A 25,732-nucleotide genomic window follows, 5' to 3' on the forward strand; every position below is an offset into this window, starting at 1 on the left:
GGTACTGTTCTGCCCTGAACATCCACGGGTTTGCCCATCACTAGTGCAGACGTATTTGTGTTTAGGTCCTCAGAATACATTCCTGTAGAAAGCAACGTATCTCAGCCCAATGCAGATTATATGGTGAATATATCTAGAATTCTTTGATGAGTTGCCTTAATATTCATATCTTTATTTTCCAGGATAAAGAATATGCAATTGTTGAGCTTCTTTGCTTTAGCAAACAAGATCCTTTTCCATTTAGGATATCTACAGTTTGTGGGTTTCCCAACACATCTCAGGTAAATGGTGCTACATTAGGAAAGGTCTGATTGCTTAGAATATTTTTTTAAGACACCTACAACTTTTTATGGTGTGAAAAATAATTTTTCATTGTCTGGTCAACATTTTCATCATAACAATACTTACTGTCCGCAACAAACCTGTATCCAGGGGTGTACTCACTTTTATAATATACTGTATATATAAATGTAAGTGTGAGCAGAACTTCCTGGCAACATTGGTGTGATTTGTATCTATGAATGATCAAAAAAGCAAGAATAATTGATCACAAATCTGTTTGCGTCTTTACACGGGTCATTACATTACAATTCTTCCAAACTGAACAAAGCTGAGTGATTAAATGTCTAATAGTAAATAGGTGTTAGGATAAACTGAGATATTGTCGTTCTGGTCACTGGGGGACATAGATGATGCATTGGGTATAGCTAGGGGTTGGCTAGGGGTTGCCCCTGAGGGGCAGACACAATGCAGTGGCCCACGGGTTGCAGCGGCCCATCTTTAGCCTGCTTATCTCTGGCCGCTGCATTAAAGCTGCAGAGGGAACAGGCTTTAAAAATAATGGTGGCTGATGCATATAATCTAATGGGTATACGGCACTCTTGTAGAAAGGATCGGATGATAAAGAAGGGTTCCAGTCCGTTAGACCAAAAATATAGAGATACTTGGCATTCCAAAATCTAGATAGATCAAATTTTTATTTTGCCAATCCTCAGGCTGAAATGGCGTCAGTGAGCCCAACACCCATAGAATACAAGGCCAGCCTGTCCGATAAAGCAACAGCTGCTGGGAGAGTGGCCGGGAGTGGGCATCTGCCCCTCTGTCCCCCAACCAAACCTGCTCCTGACAAACCAGGATGACACTACCTGCCTTGACACAGTAAACCACCCATGATCTGTGTTTAACTCATTGAGAAATTCTCGTTAACGATAATCATGCAATGTAAATACACCTCAAGTAAAGTGTTATCTTCTCCTGGGCACTCTACCTCTCCTGCGGACATGGAGCTAAAGAAAAATGACCTCAACGATGCCTTCCCTACTCTCAAGATGAAAAGAAGGCCCAGTAGAGCACCTCCTCTGTGTCTTTGGAGCCGTAGGGTCATCCACTTTTTCTTCCAAGGAAGTATGTCTTCCTTGGATGGCATATGGAACAGTATGGAAGGATTCTTTACTGTTAGGGCAGTGAGAATCTGGAATTGCTTGCCTGAGGAGGTGGTGATGGCGAACTCAGTCGAGGGGTTCAAGAGAGGCCTGGATGTCTTCCTGGAGCAGAACAATATTGTATCATACAATTAGGTTCTGTAGAAGGACGTAGATCTGGGGATTTATTATGATGGAATATAGGCTGAACTGGATGGACAAATGTCTTTTTTCGGCCTTACTAACTATGTTACTATGTTACTATGTCAGGATTGGCCACCCTGCTGGAGTCTTTGTTATTGGGTGAAACATATGATGACCTTGGGTATAGCCGCCACGAGGAAATAAATTCTAGACTAAATGTATTGGCTCCTCTTAGCTTCAATCCCCAATTTATAGATGCTGAGGTAAATCAATTTTACATAATGTCCATAGGAGGCAGGCTGTGAATTTGAGGATGACCACACCATTTCGAGGAGGGAGAAAAGAGCACTTCACCTCACTGTTGCCTGTTGTACCATTAAGCAGAAAAGGAGGCCTAGTGGAACAATTACGTCCCGGTCACCAGTCAGCTACATTCTAATTAAATTTCTTTCGGCACCCCCTCCTTCCCCAAGGGCAGGAACACCAAAGTGATTACCAGACTGGAACCCAGAGCAGTCAGCAGGATGTTTTTTTTTCTTCCAATAGATGAGGTGTAAATTTTCTAGGAGAGCATTCCTCCAAGTCGCAACCCGCCAATGGGCAACATGAGTGTCAAAACTTGTCTATACCCCAATAATGTGTCTTATTTCCTATGCGCCTTATTTGGCGCATTTAACCATGGAGCCTCATCCTCCCTTCTGAGTGAGCACAGCTACAACTGATTGGCCAATAATGATGAATATGTGAATAAACACAATGCAGAAGTAAACTATACAGTGCGGCACGAAGAGGATTTCCCTATGTATATTGCCACTGTACTGCAGGTTCATTATGGGTAAAGACGGCTCAAAATAGGACAAGCGCTGAATTTGAAAGAGCGGACACATAGATCTGTTAAAGAAACAAATGGAATGGATCAAGTGTGAAGGGATCCATTGATTTCTATAGGTCCATATGCTGTTTGTTTTCAGAAAAAAAAATATATGGCATGTAGCATTGCTGTTTTGCAGCGCTGGGGTCCTGGGTTCTAATCCCACCAAGGAAAACATCTGCAAGGAGTTTGTATGTTCTCCATGTGTTTGCTGGGTTTCCTCTGGGTTCTCCGGTTTTCTCCCACACTCCAAAGACCATACTGATAGTGAATGTAAATTGTGAGTCCCAATGGGGACAGTGATGATGATTATGTGTGTAAAGCGCTGTGGAATTAATGGTGCTATGTAAGTGAGTAAAATTAAATAAAAACACATATTTAACAATACCTTTTTTATATCAATCTTGTCCCTATGCAGAAAGAGCTCACCTTTCACCTGGTGGACACTACAAAGAAGGCTTGTGAGAAATATGAGCATTACATTAACGACATGAAAAACAAAGGATTCACTCAAATCGACGAGATCCCATCGCACGCTGAGAACTTGGCTTCCAAGGCACTGCAGAAGGTGATATCGAGAAGTACCTTTATTAGCGCATTCACCTTTCTCAATGACTCGTCTGAGCACTTGGCACCAACAATCGGTTTCATGTTGATGACATATGTTCAGTTTGATTGCAGAAAACCTTCCATTGTCGATACGTACAGGATATGTGCGAAGCATTACAAGAATTGCATTTAATTATGTTCTCCATTTCAGTCTTTTACCGGCCTGATGAGAATTATTGGGGCAGAATTATTGCTGTCTGATGCTCAGGTGCAAATTCAGACGAGTCAGTCTTAAATTGTCCCTGGTTTGTCATAAGGCTTCATGCTGTTTGATAAATCTGGTTTATTTTCAGAGTGTCTAGTCTAAACCCGACCATACACGGTGTTCTCTATGAGAAAGCCACTGCTGGCAGCAGCTTATCTCCAGGGAATAGAAAAGGATCAGGCATTGAGTCCCAACCACTCGGTGGTGGTTATGTTCCCCCGACAGTCGGGAGGGTCCTATACAAATTAGATGGTCAGCCAATGCCATCAAACCCACGCTTGGTATGATTGGTTGATGATCATGTAATGTGTATATGGGTGTTGAATTTACACCCACCACTTAATTGGTGCACAGTGTTGCAGCTTGGACCATTAGGCCATGCCGCTTCTCAGTGAGGCCACACACACTTGTCAAACAAGGCACAAAAAGTCTCTAAAACCTAGTAAATATGGTGCAAGACACAATAGAATTCTTGCGCATTTTGCTTCATAAATTCTTCCCAGTTTGCCTACTCATAGTCAAATAGACAATTTACACAAAAACCCCCAACTTTTTGTGTCTCCAAAAACTTAAAAGGGGCAGAAGAATGAAAGCATTATTCCGATCTAAGTAAAACAGAAAAAAATAGAAGTGCACTCACCGGTCCAAAAAATGAAAATCCTTTATTCAGAACATATGCAGGTGACTAGAGGGGAATGTGGAATGGAAGGACGAAGGCCGTTTCGCGCAACTGCGCTTCTAATTAGGACCCGTAGAAGAGCAGTTGCGCAAAACGGCCGTCGTCCTTCCATTCCACGTTCCCCTCTAGTCACCTGCATATGTTCTGAATAAAGGGTTTTCATTATTTGGACCGGTGAGTGCACTTCTATTTTTTTCTGTTTTACTTGGATCATCATGGACTTTGAGTGTGCACCCGAGTGTCCTTTTTAGGCTTATATGGCGTAGCAGCGTTAATAAATAAATGTGGTGGCATTGGGCAGATATTAGTAGCAGTGCCGTGTATCTTTTTCTACATGAATGCATTATTCCGATCTAATCCTTTTAATGCTGGGACAGGAATGATCCTTACTTATTCCGAGAGATACTAAATAAATTGGAGTTATGGAAACCACAAACTACAATGAGCGACCCTGTTTTCGTAGAAACCGCGGCCCCTTTTCAGTTTTCTCAGTAATTATTATTGAGTCGAGTACTTATTATTGCGAGACAGGAACAAGGGAAGCGAATTTACCCACATTCATTAAAGAAATAACATAAAATAAATAATTATTTAATAAAGAATAGAATGTTGGGTTTTTATTTCAACAAGTGCACGTTGTTCTTTCATACTTAATGCCGAGAAAATGTTCATTTGTTAAACACATTTTGTCTTCAATGAAAAGGTTCTTCTCGGTGAAGCCATTAACATCACAGAATTGTCCCCAGAAGTCGCTGGGTTGGTGGAGTCAATGTGGGTGGATGCGGTTGGACATTTGGACGCTATACTTTTGTGCCCTGTGGAAAATATCAGTCTGAATGATGTAAGTAATATAACGACTGGGCATAAAAAAAAATACTGAAGCAAAATATTCAGAGGGTTCAGTGGGACTTTTTATATTGGTGTCCTGTCCTTAGGATAGGTCATCAATATCTGATCGGTGGGGGTGCCGGCAGCAGCCAGATGTGCTAAGTAGTGGAGTGGAACGTCATAGTGATCACAGTGGAGTACTGCACATCCGCCACCTATTGATGTGAATATGGGTTGAGGTGCAGTCCCTGGCTTGTGCATGCCCGTAACTGATCACGTCTGGCTGCTGCTGACACCGGGAACAGTTGATCGATGGGTATGCCCACCAATCAGATATTGATGACCTATTCTAGGGTAAGGATAAGACCATCAATATAACACTCCTGGACAACCCCTTTAAAGTGCCTAACAAGCATTTGCTTCAAATTGCCTGTTTTGAAGGGAAAAACAATCCCATATTTCAGTTGCCTGCTGTTAAATAGGACCGGTCACTTGCCCTAAATACGTATTTCTTTCACCCGGTGTAAATACTCCTGTTTTCCTGAATCTGGCATTGTTTTTCTTTTGCTCCCACGCCTCTTTGTTCCTGAGCTATAGCTCCTCATCTCTCTATATAAATGTGCAGGAAAGATTGACACTCTTAGTGCAGGAATGAATGTGTCGCATGGATTTATGTCTTTTTACATCAACTAAGGAACTTGCCCCTCAGACTATGAGGGGTCATCACAACAGAACCAGACCCCAATCAGAGGACAATAAAACATTCCTTATCTAAGAACTGGTCCAATATTTATGGACATAACTGGTTATCACTCATGGTAATTCTGCTTCATGTCACGTGTCTTATCCATTGTTGTTTTTTTGTTTTTTTCTGTGCTATGTTGTGCATAAATATGTGATTCTTCAGAATTTCTTTTAGTCTTTGCCTGATGAAGAGACCTGTGTAGTCTCCAAAGCTTGCAATTTGTTACCATCTTTTCAGTTAGCCATTAAAAGGTATCAACCACTGAGGACTCTCAATTCTAAATATTTTTCTATATAAATGTAGTCTTTTAAGCCAAGTAGACATGTTCCTCAAGAACACAACCATAGAGAATTGATTTATTTGTTAACCCTTATCCGGCTGAATAGGTACAATTGTAACTATTCCGTTTTAAAATTGCAATAACTTTTTTTTGAAAAGACGTAGAGGGCTGAAATTTCGTGACATCTCTACATTTTTGGTCCAGAATATATTGGCCAAATTTCAATAAAATATCTCCACCCGCTTCCGAGATAAGGGGTCGAGATCTTTTTGCATCCATAACAAGCTGCATAGGTACAAATGTACCTCATATATTTTGAATGAAGATAATGCAAGGGAAAAAGCATACATTTTTTTTTAATGATAATGCTATTTAACTATTATAAACAAGTAAAAAACTGTTCATTTACATTATAAAAGAAAATGTAAGAAACTTTTTTTTATTGATTTTCTTTGCAAGTAATGCATGTTGGCTTTGCTACAGAGTGTTCATCGCAAATGGGTTTCACACAAACCACACAAGACTTTCTAGTCTTGCGTTGTTTTCGCCTCAGGTCTCTGCAGACATAGCAACTACCAACAACAGGGGAGGGTCCACGACTACCATGAGGTATTTTGGGGCCAGCTGCTGGCTGCGATGCTACCACAATGCATCGTCCAAGCACCATTTCTACTGCACCTCGAAGAAAATGGTTTCTCATTATCATTTTGTTTGTACTACGATCTTCAATTGCAATCATACACAGCTGATTTGCGAGATCTTTCAGGAACTTTCTTCGTTGATCCTTTGCCCTGAAGCTTGGATTGTGTTCTCTGTAGATGATGTAGGATGCTAACCCACTGACATCAATCATATTGTAGAAAAATGCCAAAGTCCAACGTGATGTTCGTCGTTTCACAGTGTACTCTCCCAACATTTTATCCATAACATCAACGCCACCTTTTGTTATGTTGTAGTATTTTATTATCTCTGGCTTGGCTGCTAGTGTCTCTTCAACTTCTCCCGTCATGTGCATAGATGATAGAAGCACGACTGATTTGTTCTTCTTTGGTACATATGAACAGACTGTTGCATCATGATTGTAGGCAAAATTTGTCGAGTATACAGGCCTTTCTTTGGCAGGCTGCATGTTGTTAGGTAGGAACCTTTTGTTTTTTTCTCACTGTACCAACTAGTGTCATGTTCCAGGAGTTCAATACCTTAGCTAGTTCCATGGTTGTAAAGAAGTTATCGGTGGTGACATTTCTTCCAGAGCCTTTATACGAGCTCACTAGGTCCAATACTGTTCGTTCTCCAATGTTTACTTGTCGAGGACCATCAGTTGGTTTCCCAGTGTAGAGCTGACCTTGTAAAGGGTAGGCATTTGATGAGTCACAAGCCCAGAAAATCTTTATGCCATATTTAGCTGGTTTTGAAGGTATATACTGGGTAAATTTAGTATGACCTCTAAATGGAAATAATTGCTCGTCGACGGTGATACAATGATATGGCTTGTAGGCTCTCTCCAGATTACTGTTCAGCATTGTCCAGATGTCCCGTATTGGTGCAGCTTTATCTGTTTGCACACGTTCTGCACGTGTATTTTCGTTGTCAAACCTGATAAATCTGAGTATCATCTTGAAGCGGTCACGAGACATGGCTGCACGTATAAGAGGCAGAGCAGCAACATTCCACATTTCCTCCAGATTCTCTTTGTTGGCTCTGTGCACACCAGCAGCAATCAGTATGCCCAAAAATGCATGAAGTTCAGTTTCAGTAAATTGCTTGAATGTTTTTTGTGGTGGCCGTTTGGAAGAATCAGGAAAACGTTGTACCAGTTCGTTGTTGTAAGCATCACAAACTCTCTTGGCCTTTCGATTCGTTTCCCGTAATATGATGTCACACATCTTGGGAGTCATGATGGACTTGAATAGCTCTTTTGCTGTATATAGGTTGCTGATTGCTGCAGGGCCACCTCTTTGTCGTAGGACATTACGAGATTTTGTTTGTGCATTTGGCAGTGGATTACTGCACCATTGAGTTTCATCCTTAGCAGTCCAAATGTCGCCTGCACTTTGAGGCACAGAATCATCCTCAACACTTTCGTCTGATTCGTATTCATTTTCATGCTCTATGACCATTTCTTGTTCAATGTCTGAATCTTCTTCAGTAACATCCACTTGTGGTACATAGTTTTCATCATCAGATGGAACATATGGTTCATCCTCATGCTCAGAATCAGATTCTTCTAGCATTTGCATTATTTCGTCAGACGTAAATCTGTAAATATGAAAAAATGTAAAATAAATAATTTTCCGAAATACTACATTATTGGCTTTTCACAAAATTATACTAACCTGCAAACACGTTTTCTTGGATTATGGCGGAAACTAGATCCAGCATTACTATCACTCATGATGACTTGCTAGATGAATTTTGGCTTCGTATTTTGTGCTGAATATAAATAAAACATCGTAAAACAATATGTAGATACTAATTATTATCCATTTTTCGTATAAAAATTATACCTATAGTGATAAGTTTCATACAAAATATATGTAAGCCAAGTCCAGGCTGAAAGACAATTTGACTGTTCTGTCCCCACATAATGAGAATAAAGGTATAACTGGCTGTTAGATGCTGTGAGACTTTCCTACCTTCGTTTCCAAGAAATTGAAGACTTCACAAGCCTAGAAATGTGTGCTCACAGCAATGAGATGAACAGCAAAATGGCTAATGAGAGGAGGGAGGCAGGAAGACAAGTAGAAGCCACTCCCAGTTTGAATTAACTTAATTGACAGCAACATAAGTGACCAGTAACAACACTGAACAATAGATATCAGCATAACATTTGTAGCTGAATGAACTTTAGTTTCTGAAACCAAGTAAAGTCTTCCCACAGTGGAGGTATATGTGAAGGTACAATTGTACCTATGCAGCCTGTTAAGGTTGTAAAATTATGCAGCCTGACAAGGGTTAAATATGCTTATTTTGCACATTTATTTAATCAAGACTTTACCAGGTGCTTTATTCTTAATGAAAAAATATAGTGGTTTATTGAATTGTCCACAGAAAAAAACAAATTGCAGCAAAACATAAAAATAGGTGAAATAGTTACGAACAGATTGTTCATGTGTAAATATCAGCGTTTGTTACTCATCTTTCCCAAAGTTCTGAATGGTAAAACCGTCTGTCTGTGTGAAGTCTGAAATCATCATGGCTACCAGCTGTTGCTTCCTTGTGTGACTTGTCTGATGTCCATGGAGAATGATGGTGAAGGCAGGAGGTGACAGACCCCACGTGACAAAAGCCCCCACACCCTCCTAAGAGACGTTATTTATATGTCCCACAGACCACGTGTTCCCTGTATATGGCATTAACTTATACTCTGAGCTACATACACAGAAATAGCTTTTGGTAATGTCAGCAAAAAGCAATGTGCTCAGTACAGAATTGAAAATAAGAATAATTCAATTAATAATTCATATTTAACATTATTACACCCACTTGGCCAATTAAACTAGATTTACATGTAGGAAAGAGGGGGGCATATCTCAAGAATGGAGAGGCTCAGCAGCAAAAGAAAAACAATGCCGAATTCAGGAAAATAGTGGCATATGCACCAGGTAAAAAAGCAAACAAACGTGTTTATGGTAAGTGACAAGTTCTTCTTAAAACCTGTTAGATAGCCTACATTTTATGTTTTGGTGCAATAAAACTCTACCGTAAATAGTATTTGCTAATATACTGTATATTTATGACATTTTGTAATGAATAACTATAACTTTTATTGTTCTTTTCCCTCTGAAGCTTAGTAAAGCTGAAGGAATTCTGTGTCAGGTCCGAAATGCGTTAGTCAAGAAAGACAGAGAAGAAGACATTTCTCAGATGATGCAAGAGTTCTACCGATGTATCCCACACAAGGAAAAGAGACAGAATAACATCAATATGAAGTTCTTGACAGTTAAACAGGACTTGTGCCAGGTACAGTATATACCTTTTTCTCTTTTTTGTCTGCAGGCACCAATTTTGGTATCATTTGTCTTACCTTTTTTACATGGGTGTATGAGTCTTTGGTTCATGAATTGGGATACGCCTGCCAAATTGAGGCATAGGCCATAGATGAAAGGTGAAAAGTGACATTCAAAGATGTAAAAGAAATTCATTATAACTTGTAAGTACGGTATGTGAGACAATTAGTCCATATTCAGATCTATAGTTACGGACTCGGGTCCATCAAGTTCAACCTTTCATCACCAGTTAACAACCTTTGTTCACCATCTTCTACATCTACAGGTGACTACACCTTCCACCGATCAGGTCACATATTCTTCTGCAGACTTGTCTGAAAGTATTTAGACTCATCTTTCATCTTTTGCTGACCATCTCTAGGTAATTAGGGACATGATTAACGTCTGCGAAACTAGCTTATCTCGAAACACTCCTTCCTCTACGGCCAAATACCAAGCCCTGAGGTGCAGAATAGAACACGTGGACCCAAACTCTGAAGAGTTTCACCAGGTGAAGCAGGACATTCTGGATCACAATCACAGGTAAATGACAAAGACGTCAGGTCAAAAGCTACCAGTTTTTGTTCATACATTTCCTGTTGCTCCTTTGAGTATTCTTGTTTTTTTTTGTTTTTTAATTCAGCCATACAGTCCCATAGATATAGGCATTTTTATTTAGTGCAAATTTTTATCGTATTTATCAATGAGGCGTGGCTTACAGGATTTTGGGGGGGTATGTCTTTAGCCTGTTTTACATAATTACCATATGAGCCACACCCTCTTGGTATAAACCATAAAAATTTACACTGAATAAAAAGTCCATACCTCTGTTTGCAGGACTTAAAAAACCACACAAAAGATGAATACTCGATGAGCAGTGGCAATAAAATAAGAGCTAGAAATGGCCACTTTTGAGCAAGTCCCCTTTAAGCTTTATTCATATAGAAAAAGATTCCTGTGGGAACCATGTTCAGGATTTGTAAAACACCTTTTCTTGGCACTTTATTTTTGATGACTTATCATTTCTACCTTAACAGTTTTATACATAATGTACCTGATGTCTGCTCCATTTTGCTAATGCATTTTACTTAGTAAATCCCTTTTTTTACATACTTTTTAGCTTCACCTAGAAGAAAAGTAGAGCTTAATTATCTATCAACCTACAAGATTTCCCTTTGCCTCTTTCCATACTTACTCTACAAAGAAAAAAAAACGAAGAAAGAAAAACATGTCACTTAAAGTGATATTCTATTTTTTTTTTATCTTTTAGTATCAGTCACTACTACCTTTTGGGATAGGACAGGGGCAGACATAACATACCATTGGTTCAACCTCGGCAACTCACAGGGCCCCAAGATGTAAAAAGACCACAACCACCACCAAAATAGGTGGAATTGTGCATTATGATGAGCTATTGGACTGCAAAGGGCCCATATGTTGTTCTTGTACAAGGGCCCTATTCTGTCTGTGTCCGCTCTTGGGGGAGGGCATTCTACAGTTTGACTATCCTAAAGCTGCCATACACCTAAATTTACCATCGGCCAGAATGCAGCCGATTAATCGCTCAGACAAACCATCCAACCAACCAACCATCAAAATGCCAGATTAGGGTATGTGCACACGTTGCAGATTTGGCTGCGGATCCGCAGCAGTTTTCCATGCGTTTTACAGTGCCATGAAAACCTATGGAAAATCAAATCCGCTGTGCACATGCTGTGGAAAATTCCGAGCAGAAACACAGCAAATTATTTTCAGCAGCATGTCAATTCTTCATGCAGAATCCGCAGCGTTTTTACACCTATTCCATTATAGGAATACGCAGGTGTAAAAGCGCAGGCGAAATAATAAATAAATAATCTTTATTTTTATATAGCACTAACATATTCCGCAGCGCTTTGCAGTTTGCACACATTATCATCGCTGTCCCCGTTGAGGCTCACAATCTAAATTCCCTATCAGTATGTCTTTGGAATGTGGGAGGAAACTGGAGTGCCCGGAGGAAACCCATGCAAACACGGGGAGAACATACAAACTCTTTGCAGATGTTGTCCTTGGTGGGGTTTGAATGCAGGGCTCCAACGCTGCAAGGCTGCTGTGCTAACTACTGCGCCACCGTGCTGCACAAAATCTGCACAAAATCCGCAGAAAACCCGCAGGGAATCCGCAGGTAAAACGCCGGTCATTTTACTTGTGGATTCTGCAGAATTCACACGGAAAAATATGCAATGGAATCCGCAACGTGTACACATACCGTTAAACTAGCAAAGTCGTCAAGTTTATTGATTGTCTGCAGAGCTGTTGACATGATGACAGCGCTGCAGCTAATCAACAGCGGCCAAGACTCGGCACTGGACCCGGGTAGAATGAATAATGCTTGGTTTGTTGTTCTTATGGCTACAAGAACGAGAAAAAATAAAATTTTGAATTGCGACAACACCTTTAACCATGTACAGTACAGACCAAAAGTTTGGCCACACCTTCTCATTTAAACATTTTTCTGTATTTTCAGGACTATGAAAATTGTACATTCACACTGAAGGCATCAAAACTATGAATTAACACATGTGGAATTAGATACTTTACAAAAAAGTGTGAAACAACTGAAAATATGTTTTAAATTCTAGGTTATTCAAAGTAGCCACCTTTTGCTTTGATGGCTGCTTTGCACACTCTTGGCATTCTCTTGATGAGCTTCAAGAGGTAGTCACCAGGAATGGTCTTCCAACAATCTTGAAGGAGTTCCTAGAGATGCTTAGCACTTGTTGGCCCTTTTGCCTTCACCCTGCGGTCCAGCTCACCCCAAACCATCTCGGTTGGGTTCAGGTCTGGTGACTGTGGACGCCAGGTCATCTGGCGAAGCACCCCATCACTCACTCCTTCTTGGTCAAATAGTCCTTACACAGCCTGGAGGTGTTTGGGGTCATTGTCCTGTTGAAAAATAAATGATGGTCCAACTAAACGCAAACTGGATGGAATAGCATGCCGCTGCAAGATGCTGTGGTAGCCATGCTGGTTCAGTATGCCTTCAATTTTGAGTAAATCCCCAACAGTGTCACCAGCAAAGCACCCCCACACCATCACACCTCCTCCTCCATGCTTCACGGTGGGAACCAGGCATGTAGAGTCCATCCGTTCACCTTTTCTGCGTCACACAAAGACACAGTGGTTTGAACAAAAGAACTCAAATTTGGACTCATCAGACCAAAGCACAGATTTCCACTGGTCTAATGTCCATTCCTTGTGTTCTTTAGCCCAAACAAGTCTCTTCTGCTTGTTGCCTGTCCTTAGCAGTGGTTTCCTAGCAGCTATTTTACCATGAAGGCCTGCTGCACAAAGTCTCCTCTTAACAGTTGTTGTAGAGATGTGTCTGCTGCTAGAACTCTGCGTGGCATTGACCTGGTCTCTAATCTGAGCTGCTGATAACCTGCGATTTCTGAGGCTGGTGACTCGGATGAACTTATCCTCAGAAGCAGAGGTGACTCTTGGTCTTCCTTTCCTGGGGCAGACCTCATGTGAGCCAGTTTCTTTGTATCGCTTGATGGTTTTTGCAACTGCACTTGGGGACACTTTCAAAGTTTTCCCAATTTTTCGGACTGATTGACCTTCATTTCTTAAAGTAATGATGGCCACTCGTTTTTCTTTACTTAGCTGCTTTTTTCTTGCCATAATACAAATTCTAACAGTCTATTCAGTTGGACTATCAGCTGTGTATCCACCAGACATCTGCTCAACACAACTGATGGTCCCAACCCCATTTATAAGGCAAGAAATCCCACTTATTAAACCTGACAGGGCACACCTGTGAAGTGAAAACCATTTCCGGTGACTACCTCTTGAAGTGCATCAAGAGAATGCCAAGAGTGTGCAAAGCAGTCATCAAAGCAAAAGGTGGCTACCTTGAAGAACCTAGAATATAAGACATAATTTCAGTTGTTTCACACTTTTTTGTTAAGTATATAATTCCACATGTGTTAATTCATAGTTTTGATGCCTTCACTGTGAATTTACAATTTTAATAGTCATGAAAATACAGAAAAATCTTTAAATGAGAAGGTGTGTCCAAACTTTTGGTCTGTACTGTACGTATTCATATATGTTAATAATATTACCTCTAAGGATTTTTTTCCTACCTGAACTAGCCGAATACTTCTAGCTCCTAGTTATGTAAGACACCTCACACACTATTTAGTATTGTCCCATCCCAGGAACTATATATACATTTTTTTACAACGTGGAAACCAAAATAGAGTCCCATACATGTGATAAGTGATTTATGGCGGGGTAATATTGGGTTTATTCCCCTCTTTTTATATACTTTAAAATCTTTTGGCTTTTGCAGCTGCTGCTTGACATTGGGTATACTTGTTCCGAGTAACTAAGCAGCCGTGCTCAATTTTTTCTCTTGTTCTTTTATATATTCATATTGTGAGTTTGTTTTTGACAGCGTGAGTAGGATCCATTTTTGTGTTATGTGACATATTTTGTTTCTTCGTACAGCAATAGAGAATTTAATATCCTAAGAGTTTTTCGAGTTGGGAGAATGAGTGAGGCCAATAACTTTAAGTCTGACATAGGAAACGTCCGGCCCTTGCTGCATGCTTCTTCTCCATGCAATTTTGTTGGGATCTTCTCTCGGTAAGTTTGCACATTTCCTTTTTTTTTTCTAATTCATTGTTCTGTACAAGTAAATAGTCTAAGCCACACAGCTGTTATGGGGGCCATAAGCTGAGATGCCCTACATTTATTCTTAAAAAATTATTGGGCAAGGGGCTATTCCTCGAACATGGCAGATGCTTGTAGAAGAAGGGGCTAGGTTAGAAGACTGAGAGCCTAGAAGAAAGATGGGTAGATCTGAAAGAAAAGGACAGAGACTATGCAAAGATGCACAGTATACAGAGAAGGGAGAGGTGGAATATGAATAAGAGCGATATACAAAGTCAATCGCCCATAGTCTTCAAAACGCAAGCGACCTTAATAACTTAGAAGGGGCCTATTCCAGTCTGTGCTATAAGGTCCTGTAATTCTTGTTACCCATATTATTATGGATAACGTTGGTTATGATTTATTCTTGGTATTTATTTATTCTTTTTTATTATCTCTTTTGTGTTCCCTAAAGTGGTCTGATGATGCCAAAGATTATTGTTGAAGAATTTGGTGGTGAAAGGACGGATATTGGAAACCTTGGAAGCGGCATTTATTTCAGTGACTCAATAAGGTTTGTAAGAAAATGTGATAATATCCTTAAAATCTTTATTAATATTGAAATTTGAAGGGTGCAACATTATACACCAAATCACTCATCCAGTTCTAGGCTTTTTTTTAATAATTATATTGCTTTAGTGCATCCAGGTCGTAGAGATACAAACTGAACATCACATTTACCAGTAAGTGACACAGAAAAGTTCTGGGGGCTGTTGTAGAAATACCTCTCGCAGTGAGGCAGCTGTCCAGAAATACTCTGTCAAACTTACAGAATTAAAGTTTTGTTTTTTTTTTCTTCTCACTGCTGAATTCTTGAAGTGCAACAAGTCTTGATAATTTATGTCAAAGAGACATAAGGAGAGCTATTGAAATCTTCCAAATCTTTCCCATCGCATGTGAGGTTGTAGGTTTTGGAGTCTGTGGTTCGGAGGAAGTCTAAAGGCCCCATAAACTTTAGGCTAATGTCGGCTGAACCCGCCAATATCAACTGGTTCGGCCAACGGTCTAATGTTTATGGAGGTGCCGGCCATCTGATGGTTTGGAAAGATGTCGATCTCCGGATATCTCTGATATTGGACTGCCGATCACATTCTTGGAGCTGGAGTGAGTGGTAGGCTGTAGAGATGAACAGATTGATTTGCGAGACTCTGGTCCAGCATCAAGGTCAATGATACCTGTCGGCTACAGGTGAGGCCCCCAAATCTCTTACATTCCAGCATTCCCAGGGCAGAATTTGATTTGTCAGAACTGGCACAACATCATCTGTTCGACGTTATTCACAGACGACGTTGCGCCTCTCCTGTGCGACGCCGGAGACACCTGGACGCTGGATCGGAGGCCTGCAAATCAATCCGCTCATCTATAGTAGGTAGTGTAGACATCGGCAGGGGATTCATACTGGGAAGGGTGAGAAAGCTTACTGGTCAGAGGTAGGGTAGATGGGGCTAGTAGAACGTAGAAGTAAAACCAAGAGGAGGGTTTAGACCCGGGGTCCTCAAACTTTTTAAACAGGGGCCAGTTCTTGGTACCTCAGATCATTGAAGGGCCAGAATATAGGTTAAAAAAAAACCCTATGAAGAAATTCCTATGCACAATGCACATATCTTATTTTGAAGTAAAAAAAACAAAACAGGAACAAATACAATATTCAAAATGAAGAACAAGTAAAGTTAAATCAACAAACTTATCGGTATTTCAATGGTAACTATGGGCCTGCTTTTGGCTAATGAGATGGCCAATGTCCGGTTCCATATTTGTCACTGCTAGTCGTAACAAGTGAAGCAATTGTTCTCTTTCTTGATATCATGGTTTCCTAGGAATTCTAAATTGCTATTAGTAAAATACCAATATATATACAGCGCTACAAAAACAATATACCACCAATAAAACTGCCCACACAGAGACATACAGACTGCACTGCCCATTAATGCGGTCTGATCAGTGCCCATCAATGCAGCCTTACCAGTCCATATACTTTCATCCTCACCAGTGCCCTTATTGGTGGAACTCCGCTTTTACCTCAGACTGGTGTGGTGCGAAAGTCCCCAAAAGGCAGATAAATGTCCCCAATAGGCAGCATAGGTCCCCAATAGGCAGCATTGGTCGCCAATAGGCACCTAAATGTCTCCAATAGGTAGCATAGGTCCCCAATAGGCAGCATAGGTCCCCAATAGGTAGGGAAATGTCCCCAATAGGCAGTATAGGTCCCAAATAGGCAGGTAAATGTCCCCAATAGGCAGGTAAATGTCCCCAATAGGCAGTATCGGTCCTCAATAGGCAGCATTGATCCCCAATAGGCAGGTAAATGTCCTCAATAGGCAGGTAAATGTCCCCAATAGGCAGTATCGGTCCTCAATAGGCAGCATTGATCCCCAATAGGCAGGTAAATGTCCTCAATAGGCAGCATTGGTCCTCAATAGGCAGGTAAATGTCCTCAATAGGCAGCATTGGTCCTCAATAGGCAGGTAAATGTCCTCAATAGGCAGCATTCGTCCCCAATAGGCAGGTAAATGTCCCAATAAGCAGGTAAATTTCCCAATAGGCAGGTGAATGTCCCCAATAGGCAACGTGGTCCCCAGTAGGCAGGTAAATGTCCCCAATAGACAGTATAGGTCCCCAATAAGCAGATAAATGTCCCCGAAGGGCAGGTAAATGTCCCCAATAGACAGCATAGCCTCCAGTAGGCAGCATAGTCCCCAATAAGCAGGTAATTGTCCCCAATAGGAAGCATAGTCCCCAATTGGTATGATGGACCGGACACGGCATTAAAAATACCAGTACTCACCTATGTCCCCCGCTGCTCTGAAGAGGCACCCTCTCGACTCCGTCTTCTTCTGGCACAGGCAGCGTGAAGTCATCAGGCCACGTAGGCGGCATGATGACAATCACGTGGTCTGTGCTGCATACAGAGGGCCGTGCATTGCCTTTCCTCGCCGCTTCGTCGTTCCGCCCATGATTACAGGACCCGTCGGCATTGAACTGTAGTGAAGTTCAATGTCGGCCGGTCCCAGGGGCCGAATGAATGTCCTCGGCAGGCCACATGTGGCCCGTGGGCCGTAGTTTGGAGACCCCTGGTTTAGACAATTGGTACATTTTTTGTTGTTATTCTCCCAGAATAGAGAAAAGCAGGATTTATTAAAGGTATATCCTCAAGTGGTCTCATGAGCAGCTCAGAGCCATTGAGTTTTTCTGCACTTCCTGGTGACTTGGCGGGGGGCAGGTTCTCCTCCTTGAGTGACAGTTCTGGCCAGGAGCTTTGTCCTGCTCCAGCACATTAGCGCCTGTTAGTGCTTGTTCTGAGTCTACACTGTAATCACTTTCAAAACCTAGAATAAAAACAATTTGTAGCTACCCTGCAGTAAGTAAGCATATAAATAGTAGTAATATGACTGATGGTCCTAAGGTAAGCTAGGCATTGGCTGGACGGCAAGCCAGCAGCTTGAGGAATAGGGTGTGTGGTTGGCTAGTCTCAACAACGATATTTAAGAATTATATCTTTTGGGGTTTCTGTATATTAAATTCAAAATGTTAATTTGCGCAGTGTATTATAAAGCATTTCTGTTTTTGTTTTGTTTTTTTTCAATAGCACAAGTGTAAAGTATTCTCAGCCAAGTGACACCACTGGATCGCGTCTCTTGGTGATCTGTGACGTGGCTTTAGGTAAATGTACAGATGTGTTTCACAGAAATTACACAATCACCGAAGCTCCCAATGGTTTTGACAGTGTGCATGGTGTCCAACAGAAGGAGGGGGTGAAATCTGACTTTACAGTAAGTAGTATTATATTTTTCATATGCATCAAAATATCTATAAAAAGGGGACTCACTGTAAATATTCAATTTATAAGGGCTTGTTTTCAGATGTAAGGTTTCATTCACATCTACGTTTAGATATTCCACTTGTGCCTTCTGTTTGTAGGAACTGATGCAAACGCAGTCCATTGTCCATTATTATTGGGTCCTTATGGGTTCTGTTATGTGTCTATTTATAAAGCAGGAAAAAAAGGGGCACCATACAGAACTTTTTCGTTCTGTTCTAAAAATGACAAATACCGGCACCCAGATGGACCCCTTAACATCGACAGCGCCCTTTTACTTTAATTTTCATCAGTTATGTAATGGATCTGTTTGGACATTAAGGCTATGTACACACGTTGCGGATTTTGATGCGTTTCCACAGTGTTTTTGGATGCGCGGAATTGCATCAAATCCGCAGTGTAGTGCACAAGCATTGTTAGTCAATCGGAAATCTAGAATTGGTGTGTACTTCTTTTTGAGGATCTGCAGTGTCTTTGCACCCATTGACTACCAATGAGTCAGTCAAATCCGCAGCAAAACCGTAGGTCTAAAAAGATCTGCGGTTTTGCTGCGGAGTTGGGTGCGAGAAACGCTGTAGATCGGGAGGAGGAAGAGTGTGTGGGTGGAGAATATGTATGTGGGCGGAGACTGTGTGTGTGCGGAGATGATGTGCGTGTCTGTGTGCGGGTGTTTGTATGTGTCTGTGTGTGTGTGCGGGGGTCTGCAGGGCTGTGTGTGTGCGGGGCTGTGTGTGTGTGTGCAGGTCTTGTTAGGCAGGCATTAGCAGCGCTCCCGATTGTAAAATGTAAATGCCCCCAGATATGGATTACCGCGTGGGACTTGACTGTACGGCGGACAGGTATAGGATATTGTTGCTTTTTTTTATTTTGGAATTTTGTACAGAAGAACGAGGGCTTCGCTTCGATTGAGAGTACAATAAAGATATTAAAACCTCTGTTTCATTATTTCATTAAAATACTTTATTCTTAATGTGTGTGTGTGTGTGTATTTTTAACCCTTTCAAAATATTGGATTAATAATGGATAGGTGTCTTATTGAAACCTCTCCATTATTAACCAGGCTTAATGTCACCTTACAATAGCAAGGTGACATTAACCCCTTATTACCCCATATGCCAATGCTACAGGGCAGTGGGAAGAGAGAGGCTAAGTGCCGGAATAGGCACATCTTACAGATGTGCCTTTTCTGGGGTGGCTGGGGGCAGATGTTTTTAGCCAGGGGGGGCCAATAACCGTGGTCCCTCTCTAGGCTATTAATATCTGTCCTCAATCACTGGCTTTCCCTCTCTGGCGGAGAAAATTGAGCGGGAGCCCACGCCAGTTTTTTCCGTGAATTACTCCTTTAATTTAACACCTACAGCTCCCAAATTTTACACACACACACACACACACACACACACACACACTACTATCATTATTAGGGAGGGATATATAAAAATATAATGGATATGCAATGGTTTACTGTATGTAAACCATGTCTCATATCCTGTCGGGTTCGGTAATGATTTAGCAAAAGCTGACAATTGAATTACCGGCTATTCTGCTATCTAGTTCTGCATGAAATATAAATATATATCTGTCTCACTGACTATATATATATATATATATATATATATATACAGTTAGGGCCAGAAATATTTGGACAGTGACACAAGTTTTGTTATTTTAGCTGTTTACAAAAACATGTTCAGAAATACAATTATATATATAATATGGGCTGAAAGTGCACACTCCCAGCTGCAATATGATAGTTTCCACATCCAAATCGGAGAAAGGGTTTAGGAATCATAGCTCTGTAATGCATAGCGTCCTCTTTTTCAAGGGACCAAAAGTAATTGGACAATGGACTCTAAGGGCTGCAATTAACTCTGAAGGCGTCTCCCTCGTTAACCTGTAATCAATGAAGTAGTTAAAAGGTCAGGGGTGGATTCCAGGTGTGTGGTTTTGCATTTGGAAGCTGTTGCTGTGAGCAGACAACATGCGGTCAAAGGAACTCTCAATTGAGGTGAAGCAGAACATCCTGAGGCTGAAAAAAAAGAAAAAATCCATCAGAGAGATAGCAGACATGCTTGGAGTAGCAAAATCAACAGTTGGGTACATTCTGAGAAAAAAGGAATTGACTGGTGAGCTTGGGAACTCAAAAAGGCCTGGGCGTCCACGGATGACAACAGTGGTGGATGATCGCCGCATACTTAATTTGGTGAAGAAGAACCCGTTCACAACATCAACTGAAGTCCAGAACACTCTCAGTGAAGTAGGTGTATCTGTCTCTAAGTCAACAGTAAAGAGAAGACTCCATGACAGTAAATACAAAGGGTTCACATCTAGATGCAAACCATTCATCAATACCAAAAATAGACAGGCCAGAGTTAAATTTGCAGAAAAACACCTCAAGAAGCCAGCTCAGTTCTGGAAAAGTATTCTATGGACAGATGAGACAAAGATCAACCTGTACCAGAATGATGGGAAGAAAAAAGTTTGGAGAAGAAAGGGAACAGCACATGATTCAAGGCACACCACATCCTCTGTAAAACATGGTGGAGGCAACGTGATGGCATGGGCATGCATGGCTTTCAATGGCACTGGGTCACTTGTGTTTATTGATGACATAAGAGCAGACAAGAGTAGCCGGATGAATTCTGAAGTGTACCGGGATATACTTTCAGCCCAGATTCAGCCAAATGCTGCAAAGTTGATTGGACGGCGCTTCATAGTACAGATGGACAATGACCCCAAGCATACAGCCAAAGCTACCCAGGAGTTCATGAGTGCCAAAAAGTGGAACATTCTGCAATGGCCAAGTCAATCTCCAGATCTAAACCCAATTGAGCATGCATTTCACTTGCTCAAATCCAGACTTAAGACGGAAAGACCCACAAACAAGCAAGACCTGAAGGCTGCGGCTGTAAAGGCCTGGCAAAGCATTAAGAAGGAGGAAACCCAGCGTTTGGTGATGTCCATGGGTTCCAGACTTAAGGCAGTGATTGCCTCCAAAGGATTTGCAACAAAATATTGAAAATAAAAATATTTTGTTTGGGTTATGTTTATTTGTCCAATTACTTTTGACCTCCTAAAATGTGGAGTGTTTGTAAAGAAATGTGTACAATTCCTACATTTTCTATCAGATATTTTTGTTCAACCCTTCAAATTAAACGTTACAATCTGCACTTGAATTCTGTTGTAGAGGTTTCATTTCAAATCCAATGTGGTGGCATGCAGAGCCCAACTCGCGAAAATTGTGTCACTGTCCAAATATTTCTGGCCCTAACTGTATATACATACATACATACATATATATATATATATATATATATATACACGCTGTATATATGTTTTCACGAATATTTGAGCCCATGGATCCATTATATGTCCATTTTGCAAGCCAGCGAGAAAATCTCGCCATACGGATGACACACGGATACTTTTTTGAGAAAAAAAATCGCATCCTCGCATTGAATACAGTTGTCATACCGATAACTGTTCATGAACAGTTCTGCGTATCTCGGCCGTGAAAAACGGACCATATTTTTATACGATAGGTGTGACTCCAGCCTAAGAGAAAGAATGGTAAGAAAAAACTTGGGCTCTCACATATTAGAAATGGAATAAAGACTCTAAGAGCTTCATGTGGGATGCAAAGACCCCAAATTCAAGCATAATAGACATAAAACAGATAGAGAAAAAAAAATCAAAATGCAGCATGGAAGTATGTATAGAGTGATATTACAAAGTGTGGCTAATCCATATCCCAGAAATAAAACAATACTTAAAATGATTTACAAATAAAAATGGACACAAATCATGGTTTATTATTTCTATCTTTGTATGTTGAAACATAGAATAAAATAAAATATTGAAACATGAAAATGTACAGCCATGCCATCTATATCGATAGAATATTGTTTTTATCCTTTATCACCATTAGCCGTGTGCTGTATCCTGTATGCAATAAAAAAACATGCAAATATAATGAATCCTATATAACAGATGTCTGGCTTAGGCTAGTGATGCGCTGACTGTGTAATCAGTTGCGTCTTGTCGTATTGCTCGTTCTTTCTGGAAGCCGGTGCCCGTTCCAATCTTGGCTTTGTTCTGACTTTGCTTCTGATTCCACTTTCTGTTTTGTTCTCTCTTGGACTGATTGTTACTCCTTTTTAATTCTATCTTTGTTTTGATTCTATCATTTCCTTTCTTTACTTCTCTTTCTAAGTGCTGTGGATCCTGTGGCTCAGGTAGCCAATCTAAAAAAATAAATTGTTCTTAAACGTGCTTAAAATAGCGATATATACTGCAGTTAACAAAGTGTCCCAATCAGAAGATATCACTTTGTACTTTATCCAGCAGCACCAATTATGGCTTAGATTACAAAATTAAGAGAAGTTTTTATTTCTGCTCATGACCAGTGCTCATTTCTATAGCTGAGCGAGCCTTCTTCTGGGTCACAGCCAGTGCATAAGCTGAAAACAGGGCTTAGATATTGAAATGTGCCAGTCATCCAGTCCTTTACATAACGCTCTGACAATATGATGCCAACCTACCCTCAGCTCCCTCCTGGTGCTGAAAATTGGGTAATACCTTTAATAGAGACATACGACTAAGTGGTATATCTTGCTATTTTAAAGACATCTGTCACATTCCATAAATATGTAATTTTTCTTACCTTGTGTAAATCCCACTGTTCTCCTGAATCTGGAGTAGTTTTCCTTTTGTTCCTGGACCTCTCTGTTCCTGAGATATGGTCCCTTCCTTCATTTGTGCAAATTGGGCGTGGGCCTCATGAAGACATCAATAGAGAAAAGTTGAAGACCACTCACAGTAGGCTAAAAGACAAGACTTCCATCAAGGAAAAAGGGAGCCATATATTAGGAATCGAGAGGCACAGGAACAAAAGAAAAACTACTCCAGATTCAGATTAAGGAGAACAGCAGCATTTCCACCAGGTAAAAAAATTACATGCTTATGGCAAGTGATAGTTCTTCTTTAAGCACATCTCAGGGTCGTTTTGTAGCCTAGACAACCCCTGTAAGTTGTATCTCCATGGTTTATTTATTATTAAATATAGAGGTTGATTTTTATGTTTTTTTTTAGTTGGGCATCCTCACTCCTCTGAAGAGCCTGTGTCTAATACTAAAGTCCTTAAAAACTTCTGGTCTTTCTAAGTTGTGTGTAGAAAATATACACTGCTCAAAAAAATAAAGGGAACACTAAAATCCCACATCCTAGATATCACAGAATGAAACATTCCAGTTGTAAATCTTTATTCATTACATAGTAGAATGTGTTGAGAACAATAAAGCCTAAAAATGATCAACGTAAATCACAACTAATATCCCATGGAGGTCTGGAGTTGGAATGATGCTCAAAATCAAAGTGTAAAATTAAGTTATAGGCTGATCCAACTTCAGTGGAAATGCCTCAAGACAAGGAAATGATGCTTAGTAGTGTGTGTGGCCTCCACGTGCCAGTATGACCTCCCTACAACACCTGGGCATGCTCCTGATGAGGCAGCGGATGGTCTCCTGAGGGAACTCCTCCCAGACCTGGACTAAAGCATCTGCCAACTCCTGGACAGTCTGGTGCAACGTGACATTGGTGGATGGTGCGAGACATGATGTCCCAGATGTGTTCAATCTGATTCAGGTCTGGGGAAAGGGCGGGCCAGTCCATAGCTTCAATGTCTTCATCTTGCAGGAACTGCTGAAACACTCCAGCCACATAAGGTCTGGCATTGTCCTGCATTAGGAGGAATCCAGGGCCAACCGCACCAGCATATGGTCTCACAAGGGGTCTGAGGATTTCATCTCGGTACCTAATGGCAATCGGGCTACCTCTGGCGAGCACATGGAGGGCTATGCAGCCCTCCAAAGAAATGCCACCCCACACCATTACTGACCCACTGCCAAACCGGTCATGCTCAAGAATGTTGCAGGCAGCAGATCACTCTCCACGGTGTCTCCAGACTCTGTCACGTCTGTCACATGTGCTCAGTGTGAACCTGCTTTCATCTGTGAAGAGCACAAGGCACCAGTCGCGAATTTGCCAATCCTGGTGTTATGTGGCAAATGCCAAGCATCCTGCACGGTGTTGGGCTGTGAGCAAAACCCCCATCTGCGGAAGTCAGGCACTCAGACCATCCTCATGGAGTTGGTTTCTATCCGTTTGTGCAGACACATGCACTTTTGTGGCCTGCTTGAGGTCATTTTGCAGGGCTCTGGCAGTGCTTCTCCTGTTCCTCCTTGCACAAAGGCTGAGATAGCGGTCCTGCTGCTGGGTTGTTGCCCTCCTATGGCCCCCTCCACATCTCCTGGTGTACTGGCCTGTCTCCTGGTAGCACCTCCAGCCTCTGGACACTACGCTGACAGACACAGCAAACCTTCTTGCCACAGCTCGCATTGATGTGCCATCCTGGATGAGCTGCACTACCTGAGCTACTTGTGTGGGTTGTAGAGTCCGTCTCATGCTACCATGAGCGTGAAAGCACAACCAACATTCAAAAGTGACCAAAACATCAGCCAGAAAGCATTGGTACTGAGATGTGGTCTGTGGTCCCCACCTGCAGAACCATTCCTTTATTGAGTGTGTCTTGATAATTGCCGATAATTTCCATCTGTTGTCTATTCCATTTGCACAACAGCATGTGAAATTGTCAATCAGTGTTGCTTCCTAAGTGGACAGTTTGATTTCACAAAAGTTTGATTTACTTGGAGTTATATTCTGTTGTTTAAGTGTTCCTTTTATTTTTTTAGCAGTGTAAAATATCTCCATTCTTATAGAATTAGGCTGTATGCACACGTTCAGGATTTTTCGGGTTTTTTCCGCAGTTTTCCGTTATAAAAACGTGATAAAACCGTGAAAAAAAGGCTTACATTAAGTATCGTATTAATAGAATGCAATCTGCAATTTTTGTGCACATGTTGTGTTTTTTTCTGCGAAAAAAAATGCATCGCGGAAAAAAAACACAGCATGTTCCTTAATTTTGCAGATTTTTTGCGTTTTGCCACTATATTATTCAATTGGGGAAGCACCGGAAAAAAAACGCAAAAAATCCACACTAAAAACATGCAAAAAAGGCAAGTGGATTTTGTGCAGAAAAAGACCGGTCAGGAAATTTCTGCAAAGAATCCATACATGTGCACATAGCCTTATATTGTAACTAGCTATTGAACCCGTTCTACGCCCGGGTGGCATTTATATTGGTATATGGTCTCCATCCTGGTATGTGCTGCTCCATCCTGCGTCCCCATCCTGTCATGTGCTGCTCCATCCTGCGTCCCCATCCTGTCATGTGCTGCTCCATCCTGCGTCCCCATCCTGTCATGTGCTGCTCCATCCTGCGTCCCCATTCTGTCATGTGCTGCTCCCATCCTGCGCCCCCATCCTGTCATGTGCTGCTCCCATCCTGCGTCCCCATTCTGACATGTGCTACACCCATCCTGCGCCTCC

At 41.3% G+C, this 25,732-nt stretch overlaps 1 protein-coding gene across 4 annotated transcripts in view; it reads left to right on the plus strand.

The window, feature by feature from the left end:
* Positions 1–25,732, plus strand: part of PARP4 (poly(ADP-ribose) polymerase family member 4) — a 352,799-nt gene that overhangs the window by 37,556 nt on the left and 289,511 nt on the right. For all 4 annotated transcript variants that reach the window (XM_069759088.1, XM_069759086.1, XM_069759089.1 and 1 more), the window contains exons 6-13: positions 183–281; positions 2,855–3,004; positions 4,633–4,770; positions 9,572–9,745; positions 10,154–10,314; positions 14,269–14,406; positions 14,888–14,986; positions 18,059–18,242. In XM_069759088.1, the coding sequence (XP_069615189.1) occupies positions 183–281; positions 2,855–3,004; positions 4,633–4,770; positions 9,572–9,745; positions 10,154–10,314; positions 14,269–14,406; positions 14,888–14,986; positions 18,059–18,242 (1,143 nt within the window). The remainder of the gene's footprint in view (positions 1–182; positions 282–2,854; positions 3,005–4,632; positions 4,771–9,571; positions 9,746–10,153; positions 10,315–14,268; positions 14,407–14,887; positions 14,987–18,058; positions 18,243–25,732) is intronic.

Source organism: Ranitomeya imitator, chromosome 3 (assembly GCF_032444005.1).
Source record: "Ranitomeya imitator isolate aRanImi1 chromosome 3, aRanImi1.pri, whole genome shotgun sequence".
NCBI classification, from domain to species: Eukaryota; Metazoa; Chordata; class Amphibia; order Anura; family Dendrobatidae; genus Ranitomeya; species Ranitomeya imitator.